Below are 18,709 nucleotides of genomic sequence, written 5' to 3' on the forward strand. Positions count from 1 at the left end.
TGATTGTGCCTATGGCATTTCAGTTTTTCGTTTTTCAATGGTTCTGTTCTACATTTCCTTCAATATCGTTCACTCCAGTATTCTGTTATTTTCCTGTGCAAATTTGGATTTGGGACCTGACCCTTCAGTATTTTTCATATATATGAATATATATATATATATATATATATATATATATATATATATATATATATATATATATATATATATATATATATATATATATATATATATATAGCAAGTTTTTCCCTGAATGCTCTGTGTTCCCTTCTCTGAGGCTGTGGGTCCCTATAATTGCACCAGTGGTGGTACCCCCTATATATATATATATATATATATATATATATATATATATATATATATATATATATATGTATATATATATATATATGTATATATATATATATATATATATATATATATATATATATATATATATATATATATATATACATATATATATATATATATATATATATATATATATATATATATATATATATATATATATATATATATATATATATATTAGTATATTTTGGTAGCAGTCTTTCCTGTAGACATATATTATTAAATATGACCGAAAAAGTAAGATTAATAATTCTAACACGAATTTTCTCAATCTTTCATACATTTCTTTTCACTGCTGGTGGTAATTCAAAAATCAATTCTCCAAAATTCATTTTTATTTCTAGTCTGACGCGACACTTGAGCGCGTTTCGTAAAACTTATTACATTTTCAAAGACTAGTTTACACATACACAACTGAATAGAACTTACACATCTCCGATTTGTTTATATCTACATTTGAGTGAGGTGGATGGGGTGAGGTGGTATTAATAGGGTATTAAATTCATCAACACAAGACAGAACACGAAACAATGGGTATTGAATGGAAGTGATTGTAGAAAGCCTATTGGTTCATATTTCTTGATGCTTCTATATTGGAGCGGAGTCTTGAGGTGGGTAGAATATAGTTGTGCATTAATTGGCTGTGGATTGCTGGTGTTGACTTCTTAATGTGTAGTGCCTCGCAAACGTCAAGCCGTCTGCTATCGCTGTATCTATCGATGATTTCTGTGTTGTTTACTAGGATTTCTCTGGCGATGGTTTGGTTGTGGGAAGAGATTATATGTTCCTTAATGGAGCCCTGTTGCTTATGCATCGTTAAACGCCTAGAAAGAGATGTTGTTGTCTTGCCTATATACTGGGTTTTTTGGAGCTTACAGTCCCCAAGAGGGCATTTGAAGGCATAGACGACGTTGGTCTCTTTTAAAGCGTTTTGCTTTGTGTCTGGAGAGTTTCTCATGAGTAGGCTGGCCGTTTTTCTGGTTTCAGAGTAAATCATAGTATAGTAAATTTAGTATAGCTCTTACATGCAACAGATGGCGCTGTTTTGCAAGAAATGCATAGTTTTACCTGTAACAGGTGTGGCATCTATACTTATACTTACGAAATGAACGGTATGGTAAACAACACAGCTCAATTCCAACACAATGCCACAAAATAATTCAATAAAAAATAAAATAAACCAAAATCTATTAAAATGAAATATATCAATGCAATCGGCAACATTCAAATGGAATTCGTGACATACATAGTATAGCGTGCATGTTGCTATTATGTGCAATAGATGGCGCTGTTTTCCAAAAAGCTTGTTTTAACCTATCACATAGGTGGCATCTATACAGTAGGCATATAAAAAGATGCGCATATTCGAATGGAATGTTGTCGCAGAATTTCAAAGCGATCGGTGAAGAATTTTGGAAGATTACAGCGTGTGTTGGTCTTACATCCAACATATGGCGATGTTTTTCAAAAAAAGCATGTTTTCTCCTGTCACAGGTAACGCATGTATATAGTAAGTATATAGAAACACGCGCCTATTCGAATGCAACGTCGTGTCAAAATTTCAAACCGATCGGTAAAGAGGTTTCGAAGATTTCTCTCATATGAAAACCACATGAAAAACACAGTTTTTCAAAAAAACATGTTTTTTTTCCATCAAAGACGTGACATCAATATAATAAGTATATAAAAACCTGCTCAAATGCGAATGGAACATTTTGTGAAAATTTCAAAGCAATCAGTGAAGAACTTTCGGAGATTAGCGATTTTGAACAAATGAACATTTCCATTTTGATTTATATAGATATATATTGATACCTCTCTCGTCTCCTTACTAATGAGTACATTTGGAGAGGTTTGAGACGATCCCAATAGTATAGGTGCTTTATATGTTCTATATGTATATAGTATGCCGTATAGTTCTCTGTATCCCCTCTATTTCAACAATCTCTCCTGCTCTGAAAGGGGGAAGTACTCAAGACGGGACAGCACAAGGGATTTGAAGTTTGAATAGTACGACCATTGTGATGGGATCCCTGGATTTAAAGGTTCTCGTAATCCATCCTATCATTTTTTTTTCTGGCTAGTTCAGGCTCAAGTTCGGAAGACTTCATGGAAAGAGTGTTTAATTCCTGGCAAACTACGTTATCATTTCCAGTATTTTAAAATTCCATTTTTTTGTAATCTACTCACATGGTCTCTTTCTGTTATTTACTTTTTAGATGGTATGTAGAAGTTTTTGTTGTTTCTTTTGCTTTATAAACAATATCATATTCCTAATTTGTCTTTGATACTCTTCTTATATTTTATGTATTCATTCCTAGCCCTGTCGAACCTCTTCCTGTTTTCTTCTGCATTTTTACCTATGTACTTCTGCCAGTTTCTCCTGCTTTTCGTTTGTGTTACCTTGTCACTATCATTTGAACCAATGATTATTAAATTCTCCACTGTACTTTTTTCCTTGATGTTAATGTGAATCTCTATTCTGCTTCTCTGCATTTCAGTCTGATTTGGTCCATCATTTCCTGGTCTGTCTTCCCTCTAAGTTTTCCTCTTATTGCACAATTTTATTATACTTTTATATTTTAAATTATCCACTACTTTTAATGTCATCCACTTTTTCTATACTCTACTTTCCGTTCTCTAACCCCTTGTGTTATGGTCATAATTATTAAGCCAAATAGTTGCACCCATTGATCACTGGATACTAGTAGTAATTCGAGTACAAAGTTCTCGATACCTTACACCATCTGAGTTAAAATCAACTCCATTAGACTTGGTGTATCTCTCTCCTTTCTCGCGTGCCATCCTTTATATGCTGTGTGAAGAAGTTTCTTTCCAAAACTTTTACTAACTTTGTTCCGCATATTTTTACCTCACCATAGGGATTTCACGATTCCCAATCAATCTCTTCACGATTTAGGTCCACCATGATTAGAAGCTTAGCTCTCATTCTGTGTACTGCTGTTGATGCTCTCTGCAGTTCGACTATGCATTCTCTGTTGTTTCTCTCAGAGAACAAGCATTCTCGTGTTGTTCCGTATTCCTTTCTGGATCTTCTGCTGTTCGTTTGGTTTTACTAGGAATGTAAGAGCCTCTTGTTTTCTGGTCTCTTCCTTCAGTAAATATCCCTACTTCCACCAGATATGTAAACGTCAATACACCGTGATCACGCATTTCCTTTGGGGCTTCCAAATTGGTTTCCCTTATTTCTCACTAGTTTAGAGGATATATGAGGTCAAGTCTTTGCTAGTTCATCATTTCCACTCATTCTTGTGGGTTCTCTGACATATTGGCTGAAAAAGTATCTTGTTGAGACGTCATATTGTTTATCTCTCAATATTTCTATCCCCTAGACGGTTCTTTGTTCTCAAAGTCAATTTTTTCATGGCTGATGTCTTCACATGATTAGATGTTGGGATTTATTCATACAGGCAACAGAGGCTGCCCATTGGATTAATAATACTATTTGCAAAGGTTTTTCTGTCATACTTCTGTCTAGGTCTTCTGTCATTTACTGGAGGGCGATATATCATATATCAATGCTACTACTGTCTTTGGAACGTCCTCTGTCATGGTGCCCGTTATGTAGCCTAATAACCCTACGCAGCTTGGCATATTCATCTCCTTAAAACTCAAGTTCTTTCTTATGAGGAGGGCCACACCTCCTCCTCTCCTTCCTTGCCTTTCTTACCTTATTACATTATAGAACAGGGGGGAACACAGCAGTTGGTATGATGCCTGGCAATTGCGTTTCAGTGAGCTCTATTACAAGTCTGAGTTACCTTCTTGTGCTCTTTCTCCTGGTTCATTTAGCCTTATTTGTAATCGCCAAATATGTGAGTATATTACTTTGAGGCAAACATTTGCCAACTGTCCAATCTCGTTTACCCAGGGAGTTAATTCCACCAACATGGGAGGGTGCCCGCTCTGTGGGGTTATTACATGGGTGAGGAAGATAAAAGAGGCTGTGAGGAAGTAGTCTTTGGGGTGAGAGTTTGTCTTGGGGTGTGGAGTGGGTGAGTTTAGTTCTTGCCTCGTGTTACATGGTGGGTGGGTGGCGTTGTGGGGTGGCAGGGAGGGTACCGTGACTTTGTCCGTGAGAAAGACAGAGAGAGAGAGAGAGAGAAGGGGAGAGAGAGCGAGAGAGAGCGAGAGAGAGAGAGAGAGAGCGAGAGAGAGAGAGAGAGAGAGAGAGAGAGAGAGAGAGAGAGAGAGAGAGAGAGAGAGCGAGAGAGAGAGAGAGAGAGAGAGAGAGTGTGTGTGTGTGTGTGTGTGTACTCACCTAGTAGTACTCACCTAGGTGTGCATGCGGGGGTTGAGCTCTGGCTCTTTGGTCCCGCCTCTCAACCGTCAATCAACAAGTGTACAGGTTCCTGAGCCTATTGAACTCTATCATGTCTAAACTTGCAACTGTGTATGTGTGTGTGTGTGTGTGTGTGTGTGTGTGTGTGTGTGTGTGTGTGTGTGTGTGTGTGTGTGTGTGTGTGTGTGTGTGTGTGTGTGTGTGTGTACCCATGTGTATGTATATATATACACAAGAGACTAACCTTAGCAGTAAATGTCTGTGGAAGGCCGCCGTCAAAGCCCGGTCTGCACCCAACTTCCAGGGAGTCGTAGGTCTTGTTCACAACCGCACACGCCACCGGCCGTTCAGGACGACCTGGGAGGAGGGACACAAAGTATTTGTGATCATGGCTAAAACTTTGTACAGAGCAGTCAACAAGCACTTTGCATCAACAGTGACGGAGAGGGCATCTTTGCTCCGATGGCAGTTTTAGGTGAGGATGAATTTCAAGCTCAAATACAGTTATTGTTATTAAAGCGCTTTCTTACAACAACAGGATGTAAAGATTAAAGAAAAGCTGCTAAATGCTTTTAGACAAACCTCGAAGTTAAGGGGGAAAGTTTTCTCTGAGGAGAAAAAGATTTCAGTAGTTGGGTTGACTGGTGACTCAAGCGGGCACTTACGTGTGACCCTTGAGGACAATACTCAGCACCCCAGGTGACCAGCACCCCAGGTGACCAGCAACCCCAGGTGAGCAGCACCCCAGGTGACCAGCACCCCAGGTGAGCAGCAACCCCAGGTGAGCAGCACCCCAGGTGACCAACATCCCAGGTGACCAGCACCCCAGGTGACCAGGACTCCAGGTGACCATCACCCCAAGTGACCATCACCCCATGTGACCAGCACCCCAGGTGACCAGCACCCAAAATGACCATGCAGCACCCCAGGTGACCAGCACCCCAGGTGACCAGCACCCTAGGTGACCAGGACTCCAGGTGACCATCACCCCAAGTGACCATCACCCCATGTGACCAGCACCCCAGGTGACCAGCACCCAAAATGACCATGTAGCACCCCAGGTGACCAGCACCCCAGGTGACCAGCACCCTAGATGACCGGCACCCCAGGTGACCAGCACCCTACGTAACCAGCACCCCCTGATGACCCGCACCCCAGGTGACCAGCACCCCAGGTGACCAGCACCCCAGGTGACCAGTACCCCAGGTGACCCGCACCCCAGGTGACCAGCACCTCCAGGTGACCCGTACCAAAGGTGACCAGCACCCCAGGTGACAAGCACCCCAGGTGACCAGCACCTCCAGGTGACCAGCACCCCAGGTGACCAGCACCCCAGGAGACCAGCACCCCAGGTGACCAGCACCCCTGGTGACCAGCACCTCCAGGTGACCAGCACCCCCAGGTGACCAGCACCCCAGGTGACCATCACCTCCAGGTGACCAGCACCTCCAGGTGACCAGCACCACAGGTGACCAGCACCCCCAGGTGACCAGCACCCCAGGTGACCAGCACCTCCAGGTGACCAGCACCTCCAGGTGACCAGCACCTCCAGGTGACCAGCACCCCAGGTGACCAGCACCCCAGGTGACCAGCACCCCAGGTGACCAGCACCCCAGGTGACCAGCACCCCAGGTGACCAGCACCCCCAGGTGACCAGCACTCCAGGTGACCAGCACCCCCAGGTGACCAGCACCCCAGGTGACCAGCACCCCAGGTGACCAGCACCCCAGGTGACCAGTACCCCCGGTGACCAGTACCCCAGGTGACCATCACCCCAGGTGACCATCACCCCAGGTGACCATCACCCCAGGTGTCCAGTACCCCAGGTGACCAGCACCCCAGGTGACCATCACCTCAAGTGACCAGTACCCCAGGTGACCAGTACCCCAGGTGACCAGCACCTCAAGTGACCAGCACCCCAGGTGACCAGCACCCCAGGTGACCAGCACCCCAGGTGACCAGCACCTCCAGGTGTCCAGTACCCCAGGTGACCAGCACCCCAGGTGACCATCACCTCCAGGTGACCAGCACCCCAGGTGACCAGCACCCCAGGTGACCAGCACCCCAGGTGACCATCACCTCCAGGTGACCAGCACCTCCAGGTGACCAGCACCCTAGGTGACCAGCACCCCAGGTGACCAGCACCCCAGGTGACCAGCACCCCAGGTGACCATCACCCCAGGTGACCAGCACCCCCAGGTGACCAGCACCCCAGGTGACCATCACCCCAGGTGTCCAGTACCCCAGGTGACCAGCACCCCAGGTGACCAGCACCCCAGGTGACCAGCACCCCAGGTGACCAGCACCCCAGGTGACCATCACCTCCAGGTGAGCAGCACCTCAAGTGACCAGCACCCCAGGTGACCAGTACCCCAGGTGACTAGCACCTCAAGTGACCAGCACCCTAGGTGACCAGCACCCCAGGTGACCAGCACCCTAGGTGACCAGTACCCCAGGTGACCAGCACCTCCAGGTGACCAGCACCCCAGGTGACCAGCACCCCAGGTGTCCAGTACCCCAGGTGACCAGCACTCAAGGTGACCAGCACCCCAGGTGACCAGCACCCAAGGTGACCAGCACCCCAGGTGACCAGCACCCCACTTGACCAGCACCCCAGGTGACCAGCACCCCAAGTGACCAGCACCCCAGGTGACCCGCACTCAAGGTGACCAGCACCCCAGATGACCAGCACCCCAGGTGACCAGCACCCAAGGTGACCATCACCCCAGGTTTCCAGCACCCCATGTGACCAGCACCCTAGGTGACCAGCACCCCAGGTGACCAGCACCCAAGGTGACCATCACCCCAGGTGTCCAGCACCCCAGGTGACCAGCACCCCAGGTGACCAGCACCCCAGGTGACCAGCACCCCTGGTAACCAGCACCCTAGGTGACTAGCACCCGACGCGACCACCGAACTTACTGTACACATCCCATTACTGAGGTGTAACTGGATGTATATAATGGTTAACACATCCACAAATATGCAAGTATATTTACCTATACATCTTTGATGTGCACCTTTGTGTGAACTACAATGAATACTTTCATGCGTATTACTATGCATACGCCTCTATTTATGAACCACTAGGCGAACACTCATGCACACTCGCTTGTAGACTGTGTATACTGTCATGCAAACCTCAGGCAACATTCTGTGCAACTGCATTAGTGCATGTATGTACTAATGCACATTATGTACATGTATGTACATAATGAGCATGTATGTACTAATGTATGTACCCTACACATTACTGTATCTTTTAAACATGTAAACCTCAGTCAATACCTGTGAGAACATACCCTCTTGTGCACCTGTATCTCTTCAGGTGAGCTGGGTAAATATTCCAAAGTTAAACTACGTTGTCTAATAGATCAAATAAACTGTCCCGTTGCGAGGCAGCCATAGCAAGCCATATATCAAAATTTTTCTTGGGAAATAAATGATAAAAAAAAATCATGAACTCAAACTGTCCCTGTGAGGGTTAGACTGAGTCGAAACTCTTCCACCTGGTCCTTATTAGAGGTAGATTGACCAAGACGTTTAACAAAGAGCCATCATAGACAGTGGTCTGCCAACTCCCTCACAAATTGTCCTCATGGGAGGTAACCTCACAGAGACTATTATCATAAAATGTATGTGAGATTTTTTTCTCTGACTTTTACTAGATCAAAAAAAAAAAAACCCTTTTGATGTTATGTTAAATTAATGTAACTACCTCGCATGGGAGGCAGACCTCAAACAGAAAGAATTGTTTACTAGCAGATTTGTAACTTGAGACCATAGTAAAAGCGGAAGCAAACCGCCAGGCTTCCACCATACGGGTGAAAACCTGTCTACTTGGGTCGTTGTCTCTTTCTAGTGATTAATTAATATTAAAGGGTAACCGACAGGAACTCACTTCGAATTTCTTGAAGTGTGGTGCTATGAATCGGACTCCAGCTTTAGGAACAGACTCAATATACATATAAGCTCGCAAGGCGTTGCATAACATCATAAGTGGGACAATGATGTTGCGGGATTGAACTTAAACGACTGTTTCTAGAACAATAACAATTTAGTCGACAAAAATCTAGAACTACTACAACAACGAGTTTACGTTAATTTACTGTCTCCCCAATGGCACATTTAGCAACAACTAATACAACAGCCTGATGGACCCACGGAATCCTTCCCGTCACCGCTGATTCAATAATGACACTATATGAACAAAGTGGTGCTTATGGGTGACGTAAGCTTACAATCAATATATGTCACGGCCCTCACGGTGATCAATATACTATAATCACAAATCTTGAATGACACTCGCGGCCCACCTAGCGAGGTACTAAGTAACTAGGTGGGTGTTCCAACACTGATGGCCCGCTATAAAATCTTACATTAACACTTGTCTCTCAAGACACAAACAATAATAAAAGTTTCATTAATTAAATTTAAAACAATTACGTAAATCGACCGTCCACAGCGGTCAGCAATAATTCAATTTCCGTTAACACAATCGTGGCTCAACGACACTCAAATGACAACAATAACTCGAAAGCCATTTAATTACATCACACTTGAGACGTCAAGCATTCAGTAAGTAATTCCCAATTAATGACTATCACACTCACAGCCTATTAATTCAGACGAGTATTGATAGACACTGCTGTCACCCAACTGACAGATCTCTTTCCGGTCTTACGACTAAATTACTTTAACGAGTTTCATTATTCTACTACCCAAGGCTACACAACACTCTGTATAAACAATTACATCAATACCGTGTGAATTCACCAAGTGGCGAGTACTAATTCTCTTTATTCAGCTACTCTTTTTTTTTTTTTTTTTTTTATATTTTTACATGCAAGCATGCGATTTAAATTACAATAAAACAAAATTATAAACATAACAGAACAAAACAAGAAACCGCCGGCCAGACGGACCGACAGAACAAAAGTACCAAAACAGGAAAGGGTGCAGGAAATGCAGAATAAATACACAAAAGGTTACAAAATAGAGAACAAAACAGAAAACAATCACAAACAAGCATGCAATGCAAGCAAAACAAGAACATAGCAACAAGTTAAAACATTTCAGCAGTATGAAACAAAACAGAAGCACCGGCCTGAAGGACCGACAACAAAGCACAACAGTATGAACAAAATGAAATATAATAAAAAATACAATAAAATAGCACACCACACAACCAGCCAATAACAAACAAAAAAATATAAAAAAAAAGATACAAATAAAAGACAAACACAACACATTAGCATAAAATAAAACACATAGGGCACGGTAATAACACAAAATAAATACATGAAGACTAAAACACACACCAAGCCATCCGCCTCGCCACAAACAAAGGGAGAGTCACGGGCACAAACTACCGAAAGGCAAACAAACAGCCAGAAGGGCACACAGCACAAAAGTAAGCACAAAAGTAGAAAATCATCAGACATACTTGCCCGGAAACATGTCCCGAGGGAATCGTACATGGAACGCCTCCCATCGCAACCACTGCCAAGGACCCTGACCATCCACCGGGGACGCCATATCATCCGGGACATTGGCCACAAACACCCTCAAACAGGGCACCCAAATGGTATCACTCCTGACCCGAGTGACCGGCACACGCTCCCACACCAATGGAACTGCCCCACCCTGAAAGTCCAGCGCCTCCTCGCAGATCGGTAACAGAGCAATCCGCGCCCAGTGACCCAACGGCATCACAGACTCCGGTAACACAGTCCCCAAGTCCCCAACGGACATCCTCAGAGGAGGGAGCCGGACAGAAGGCACCATCACAGGGGCACCAGCGTCCACGGGCACACCACCGGACGACCGCCGGGATACCGAACTGCGCACATCCTTCCGCAAGGTCACCACCAGGCCACGCCCAACCCCTTCATCCCCACCATCCCTGGCAGCGGAGGCCACCACTCCCCACCGCGGAGAGGCCCCCGGTGGAGAAGAAACATCAGGCACACCCGAGACACAGGCACCAACGTCAGCAGGCACATGGACTTCCGCCACCACTAACTGCGGAGCCAGCGACGCTTCCGGAACCACTCCATCCACACCCGAAGACCCACAGTCACTAAATTCCCCAACATCAGCCCAGGCAGACGACGAACGCCGGGAATGTTTGGGCACCGGCCTGAGATCGTCAGAGCCGGAAGCTGACTCAGAAACACGGGCCCCACTAGCCGGACGAACTGACGCCCGCCGCAGAACAGCAGCAGCCTCGACCACAGGGGGAACCGGACCACACACATCAGGGGCCCCAACAGCCACCCCAGCACCCAGCACAGCCAGTACCCGAGGCTAGGATGCAGGGCCAGGCGCAGCAGCTGAAGTCGGGTGTGCACACGGCGATGCCTCACAGGGAGCAACAGGAAGGTCCACGGGAGCAACAGCGACAGGAGCAGGAGTAGCATCCGACGGCACCGCAACATCCGGAGGAGGGTCGATGACAACCGAGGGAACGTCGGGCGACGCAGGGGGAGCCTCAGCAACGAACGGGACACTCACCTCCTCACCCCCGGAGTCCTCGTCCAGAGGGAGCGGCGGGAAATCCTCTTCCCGGAACAAGTTGACTTGAGCAACTAGGGCCGCATCGCACCCGGCAGCCTGATGCCCCAACAGGCCACACCGGAAACAGGTACGAGGCTGCCGGGCATAGTATACCCGGACGTAGTACCCCAGAAGCCGGACCGAAGATGGAATATCCGACCGCAGGCGCATCCCCAAGGTGCGAACGTTCGTCCGCCTACCTGCATACCTCCCAGAGGAGAGCGTGTTGACCGTCACACTGATGACCGCTCCAAACCGCTGAAAGTAACGCCGGAGAACGTCCTCCGGAAACTCCAGTGGCGCCCCATGCACACTGACATACGTCAGTGCACCACTACGGTCCGAGATGGGTACAGAGCCGGCACCATCCGGCAGCGACAACGAACGTCCCTCGTAACGACGGAGAAAATCACGGTACACCTCCTCCGTCACGAACTTGATGACCACCCGGTGGGCAGTTACAAGCTCAATACCGTAAACGGCCATCACAGGGCAACCCGTTCTCGCAAATTTAATAAGTCAATATTGACTTATTAAATATGTGCATAGGTGACATACTTAACATAATAGATACCCTTAAAAAAGATTCATAGAAAACACCGACCTTACCTAACCTTGTTAGTATCTTAAGATAAGCATCTTATAGCTTCGTAATTACAATTATTACCTAACCTATAATAGGTATAGGTTAAGTAATAATTGTAATTACGAAGCAATGAGATGCTTATCTTAAGATACTAACAAGGTTAGGTAAGGTCGGTGTTTTCTATGAATCTTTTTAAGGGTATCTATTATGTTTAGTATATCGCCTATGCACGTAGTTAATAAGTCAATATTGACTTTACGAATTTGCGAGAACGGGTTGCACAGGGACACGGAGCATGTCGCACATGACCATTTCAAAGCCGCATATCCAGCACGACCAGTGAACTCCAGGCCCATGGAGTTCACGCGCTTAACAGGAGGAAGGGGACCACCCATGGCAAGCTCGCCACGTCAACATGCAACCAGCAACAACAGCAGGGGGGGGGCAGAGACGCCCACACCCCCTGGTGACGAAGACAGCGAACACCCCAAACGACCAGCGGCCAGACGACACGTCTGTACCCCACGGCAGCGCCAGGTGGACTCCCCAAAATTATAAATGGTCTTTATTCAGCTACTCTAGTGCTTAATCCCCTGCCCGCAGACAGATACGATCAGTCAACGAATTATGACAGCTATGACAGCTCCATTGACTTCGCCTATGACAGGTAGTCAACCCCTTACGTTAATCAATCACTTAATTAACGACGACTCGTAAATTCGTTAACACTATGTTAGTCGCCTTTCTGACAATTCTTCACCACTGCATGAACTCACTGTGACCGTTGCAATTTATACAAATTAGCAAAGGGTGCTCAACTAACTGTCACACGGACAGGTAACTGCACCCACAAATTTACGTTACTCACAACGCTGTTCAACAACACAACAATGCCCTCGTTAAGCAATGATGTTCCCCCAGTGACGTTAATGACTTTAATTCTCACGGAATCCTTCACAGTACACAACGCATTACACCAAGGACACAAACTCTCAACAGTTTACTACACGGTACCACACGGTACAACTTTGCATCCCACGGTACTTGCGTTTCCTCAGCAAATTATGTCAACAATAAAGACAATTATGTTGACAATAATGTCAACACTAATGTCATGGCGTCCTCCTACTTCGTACCCGTGGTCAGCTGGACCACGGGTTGACTGGCGCGATGTTCCGACACACGACCAATGTGGTGGTGGTAGGTACTCCCCGATGCCTAGGCCAGGCAAGAGCGAGGCGGGACACGGAGGCGGCTGGTAGCTCCACATGGCTAGATGATACCATGGTTTCCAACAAAACACCGAAACCTTCACAAGTTCGTGCCCTCCAGGTACCTTGTAATTAAGGCAAGATAGACGACGGATGTCACTACCACACGTCGTTACACTCAGCCTCCACAGTCCACTTTCTTTGGGTGGCGTCCCACAGTCACGCCGGAAGGTGACGATCCCCCCTAAGGTCACACTCGTTAGCTTTATCACCGTTTTCCCCTCTTCCACGATACCGGATTCTTACTCCCATGGTTCCGGGATGAAGGCTTCACGATCGAGAGTGACTTTTGTGTCGTCGCAGGCGGTCTTTCCGGTGCTTGGCCTAGCACGAGAACGACACGTCCTCTTTCAGCAACAGACACTCGTAAGATTGATTTTGGCACCAAGCGAGGGGTCTCACGATCGGGCGGGTTCCCTCACTCCTTCCACCAATCACAGTGAAGCATCTCAGGAGGCCTGAAGCGTCGACCACTCACATTCTACCTAGGTGACGCTCTTCCCCCAGGCACGAGGGAGTCACGTGAGGGGGGGGGAGGGGTCAACCTACAACTGTTAACCCCCCAAACCCCTTCTCTCCACCTGAACTTGTACAAAATTCCACCTGAAATCAACTCCCTGCTATAACTTTCTTTACAGACTTGATACAGCAACCACAGTAGCTTTAATGACTAGCACTCGTCCATTGCTATCCATAGACACCCCACACGACTGAGTAAGAGTTGTACTTCTCAATCTTGTGCTACGGTGCACACGCACCTGTGCACACCTACTGTGCACATATTTCAGTGCACAAGGGAGCTGGAAAAATTCCTTTCCTGACAATGTATGCTCAGCCATCTTGTTCAGAAATGGTCCCTATGAGAATGACTTTGTCTCAGTACTCTCACAAGCAGTATTCATGAGCTGTAACCAACACTTACGAATATCCTCGCATATGAGCCGGACTCAGGCAACACGGACCATAATCAGACCAATACTCACAAATTATTCTCACGAGACACACACTTATCCAAGCTGCACCTGAACCTCTATCGTGAATGATAGATTCACCCAATGCACTTAAAAAAAAAAAGACTTTTCTGAACCTCTAACAATCTGTCTTCTTGAGAAATCGATTCAGTCACTACTCAAATCTGTTGTCACAAGAGAATCTGACTTTTGAAGCTCGCTAATACACACACGCACACACACACACACACACACACACACACACACACACACACACACACACACACACACACACACACACACACACACACACACACACACAAACCAGGTGACAGAATTATTTTTCTTGCTAGAAAATCAACTTGGCTTCGGGCACCCAATTAGGCAAGTTTCAAGTTTCAGGTGTAGATATGATAGAGCCCAATAGGCTCAGGAATCTGTACACCTGTTGATTGACGGTTGAGAGGCGGGACCAAAGAGCCAGAGCTCAACCCCCGCAAACACAACTAGGTGAGTACAACTAGGTGAGTACACACACACACACACACATACACACACACACACACACACACACACACACACACACACACACACACACACACACACACACACACACACACACACACACACACACACACACACACACACACACACAAACTATATCTTGGAGGTATTTATACCACCTGTCCACGAGAGTGGAGATCCATCCGGTGGTAACAGTTGTCAGGTGTGGGGTACTCACACAGCACAAACTGCTCTCAGACAGCTGTAGAGGACTCACCTGCAGGAATGACGTGGAACAAGCAAGGCTGCGTCATCCTCCCTACACTGTTCTGAGCCCAGCACTGCAGGGTGCCGTAGTCTTGATGGGCTTTGGCCATGAACTGCACGACGCTTCGTCCGTCTGTGGGAAGGTGTATTAATACACATTACTGTGATGACGAAGGAACTCTCGCTGTGTTAAATATTAGAAGGTGCGACAACTATTGTATGATGCTTTATAAAACACGCACTCATTGTCGCATGCTGTTAAGTAACTATAGTTAATTTCATTCAAGTTTGTGGCATATTAGGTTGACCATCTATAAACTATTGCCTGCAAACAATAATAGCTTCTATATATCAATGATCAGATTGTTACCATGTAACTAACTCCTGTGCAGAAGCCGTCATTCACTAAATACAACGAGATATTCACAAAAGGTGATTAGTGTACTAGTAAGGACCATCAGGGGCAGCAAGAGATGGTTTAAGAGCAAACAAGAATGAAAACCAGGTGACAGAATTATTTTTCTTGCTAGAAAATCAACTTGGCTTCGAGCCCCCAATTAGGCAAGCTCTCACCTGGAGTAGTGAAGACCAGGTTGCCGGGAAGTCTCTCGGAGGTGACGGAGTTGTTGAACACCCACGAGTACTTGAGGGAGGAGGGAGAGGCTACCACTCTACAGGTCACGTTGATGTACTGACCGACGCCGGCGGCGTACACGTCGGCCTCCCCGTCGCTCTCCTCGCACACCGGGGCATCTGCAGGACCCGTCAGGTCAAGGGGGTTCATGTATGATTGGTGGATTGAGGAAGAGTTAAGCCACCCAAGAGGTGGCACGGGTATGAATAGCCCGTAACTCGTGTATGGTTTTGAGTGGCTATAGTCGTTAATGACGTGCTCGGTGTTATCTGTGAGGTCATTCAGTGGTGGTGCTCTGCTTTGTAGTGTCTGTTAAACTTCCTTGTGTCTGTGTCTGTGCTTCACTGTGATTTATTTTATAATATGTACGTTGTAAAATGCGCGTTGCGCAAAACTCATAGTACAAATGAGTACATATATTCGAAAATGTTGTCAGCGTCTTCACAATTTGTTATCTAAATTTACCTTGTTATGAAAAAACAACTGGATAATTATCAGTTAGAGACAACCCTCGTAGAAAAAGCCATCCCATTTACAAAATGAAGAATGGGGACATCTCACTCTACGATTCACCCAACCCCCTTAATCGTAGAGAGCGCCGAAGGATTATGTGAGGTGATTATTGCCTGACTCTGGTTCCTATCAGTGAAGAACAATGAAGAATAGAAAACAGAAGATGCTTGTTCACCTACAGGGTAATAAAACCCTAGAATCTCCTAACCACTGAAGCTGTAATTGCCAAAACATTACACCAGTTTAAATACAACTGAAAAAATTCCCTCAGGAATAAAAAAAAGGACAAACCACAGGCTTCATGTCCCCGCCGAAATCACTAGACATGCAAGCCCTCAGAAATTCATTGCAATAATTTCCATGCAAATGGTCAATTCGTTCAAGCTTAATGATATTTGCTTCAAAATGAAGTAACTTATTCACGTGGTCCTTAAAAGGTAAAAACCAGAATTAACATTCATGTTTTAGCTGAGTTCTGAAATAAAACTACCAATCATAGATTTAGGAACATAATAGATTATAAAAAATTATTGAGAGTTTGATAAATATTCCTATTTTAATGAAAATCGAACCATAATTTAACTTATGCAGCAAATCACTTGGCTTTTGATCCGAAGATATTTTCAATTATGTAACAAAATCGTATAAAATTTATCGTTGGCTAATGGCTAGTGTATAAAATTGAATAAAGCCTTTGTTAAACATGTTAATTACCATGCAATAAAACTTTATTTGGCTTTATCAGACTTTTTAGATCATACAGTGTTACTTATGAGTTCTTAAACTTTAGTTCAATTCATGTGGCTTCAAAGTTGTAAGAGAAACTCTTTCTTTAAGTTGGAATGTCACCTTGTTATCTGTTTATATCGTAACTGTTTGGCAGGTCAATCTGGAAGGTCAGCCTGGAGGGTCAACCTGGAAGGTCAGCCTGGAAGGTCAGCCTGGAAGGTCAGCCTGGAGGGTCAACCTGGAAGGTCTGCCTGGAAGGTCAGCCTGGAAAGTCAGTCTGGATGGTCAGTCTGGATGGTCAGTCTGGAGGGTCAGCCTGGAATACTTGTCTGGAATGTCAGTCTGGAAAGTCTGTCTGGATGGTCAATTTGGAAGGTCAGCCTGGAGGGTCAGCCTGAAAGGTCAGCCTGAAAGGTCAGTCTGGAAGGTCAGCCTGGAGGGTCAGCCTGGAAGGTCAGCCTGGAGGGTCAGCCTGGAGGGTCAGCCTGGAAGGTCAGTCTGGAAGGTCAGCCTGGAGGGTCAGCCTGGAAGGTCAGCCTGGAGGGTCAGCCTGGAGGGTCAGCCTGGAAGGTCAGCCTGAAAGGTCAGTCTGGAAGGTCAGCCTGGAGGGTCAGCCTGGAAGGTCAGCCTGGAGGGTCAGCCTGGAGGGTCAGCCTGGAAGGTCAGTCTGGAAGGTCAGCCTGGAGGGTCAGCCTGGAGGGTCAGCCTGGAAGGTCAGTCTGGAAGGTCAGCCTGGAGGATCAGTCTGGAAGGTCACCCTGGAAGGTCAGCCTGGAGGGTCAGTCTGGAAGGTCACCCTGGAAGGTCTGTCTGGAAGGTCAGCCTGGAAGGTCACCCTGGAAGGTCTGTCTGGACCATCAACGAAGACTTTTCACCTTTCAATAAATAAATAATTTACGAGGTACTGTAATTATCAGCGGAAAGCGCCAAGCCATTACGACACTATACCACTTGGAATGGCTATGAGGAGTAGAGATGGGACTGTGCCCAACCACTTGGACAGTCGGGGATCGAACGCAAATTCTTCAAGAATCGATACCGTCGCTCTAGCAGCCAGTCCAAGTTGTTGGGCAAGTCTGTAGATGGTGCAATGCCTATCAAATTGATTTTGATTGTGCTATTCCACCTGCTTATAAGGCGTCAATTGGCTAACATTGATTATTCATTAAAAAAAATTCATGATAGCTAGCAGTGAGATGCATTTAAGTTGATAAGTTGATATTGTTTGGTGTTGAACTTGTGAGGCCCGTTATTCCGAGCGTTCCTGGCGCCACTGAGCTGCTGTGGTAAATTGGCCGAAACCTAACTCTCCCCGAGGCCTCTCCAACAGAAAACGGCACATCACCTCCACCAGGCGAGCCGCTACCATCTGTAGTACATAGAGATTTTGGCCCTTAGGAAAATTATACACAAAATTGCGATGTACTATTCAGGAGAACAGGTTGACGGTAGAGTGACTGTCTCACTTCATGCAGGTCGGTGTTCAATCCCCACGACCGTCCAAGTGGTTCGGTACCATCTCTTTTCCCCGTCCCATCCCTTATCCTGACCCCTTCCAAGTGCTATATAGTCGTAATGACTTGGCGCTTTCCGGTTGGCCTAATGCGGCATGAATATTTGCTAGCAGACAAACCAACAAGAATATCCTTGCCCGGAACATTGTTCATTACTACCACAAAAGCTCTCAGTGTGTCTAAACGAGAGGCAGAATACAATCATGAGTGTCTGCCCTCCTCCGTGAGCAAGTTAGACACCAATGGTAAGTTAGAAGCACATACATCCTCTCTTGCTCTTGAACAAAAATACTTGTGGTCTTCAGTGGTTGTGGAACTGTGGAGACTGAACAGGTGTTCTGTGAATGGCAAAGCCGACACCTATGGCGAGGCGTGAGGTGAGAACTGGGAGCTACCACACCTGTGGCGAGGTGTGAGGTGAGAACTGAGAGCTACCACACCTGTGGCGAGGTGTGAGGTGAGAACTGGGAGCTACCACACCTGTGGTGAGGTGTGAGGTGAGAACTGAGAGCTATCACACCTGTGGCGA

General features: G+C 46.1%; 1 protein-coding gene across 1 annotated transcript in view; it reads right to left on the reverse strand.

The window, feature by feature from the left end:
• The window catches only part of LOC123751042 (nephrin), a 744,040-nt gene that overhangs the window by 83,541 nt on the left and 641,790 nt on the right, over positions 1-18,709 (reverse strand). The window contains exons 11-13 of the mRNA XM_069322448.1: positions 15,364-15,543; positions 14,801-14,923; positions 4,899-5,011 (exon numbers count right to left, since the gene is read on the reverse strand). Of these exons, the coding sequence (XP_069178549.1) occupies positions 4,899-5,011; positions 14,801-14,923; positions 15,364-15,543 (416 nt within the window). The remainder of the gene's footprint in view (positions 1-4,898; positions 5,012-14,800; positions 14,924-15,363; positions 15,544-18,709) is intronic.

The sequence above is a fragment of the Procambarus clarkii genome, chromosome 11 (genome assembly GCF_040958095.1).
Source record: "Procambarus clarkii isolate CNS0578487 chromosome 11, FALCON_Pclarkii_2.0, whole genome shotgun sequence".
Lineage (NCBI taxonomy): Eukaryota > Metazoa > Arthropoda > Malacostraca > Decapoda > Cambaridae > Procambarus > Procambarus clarkii.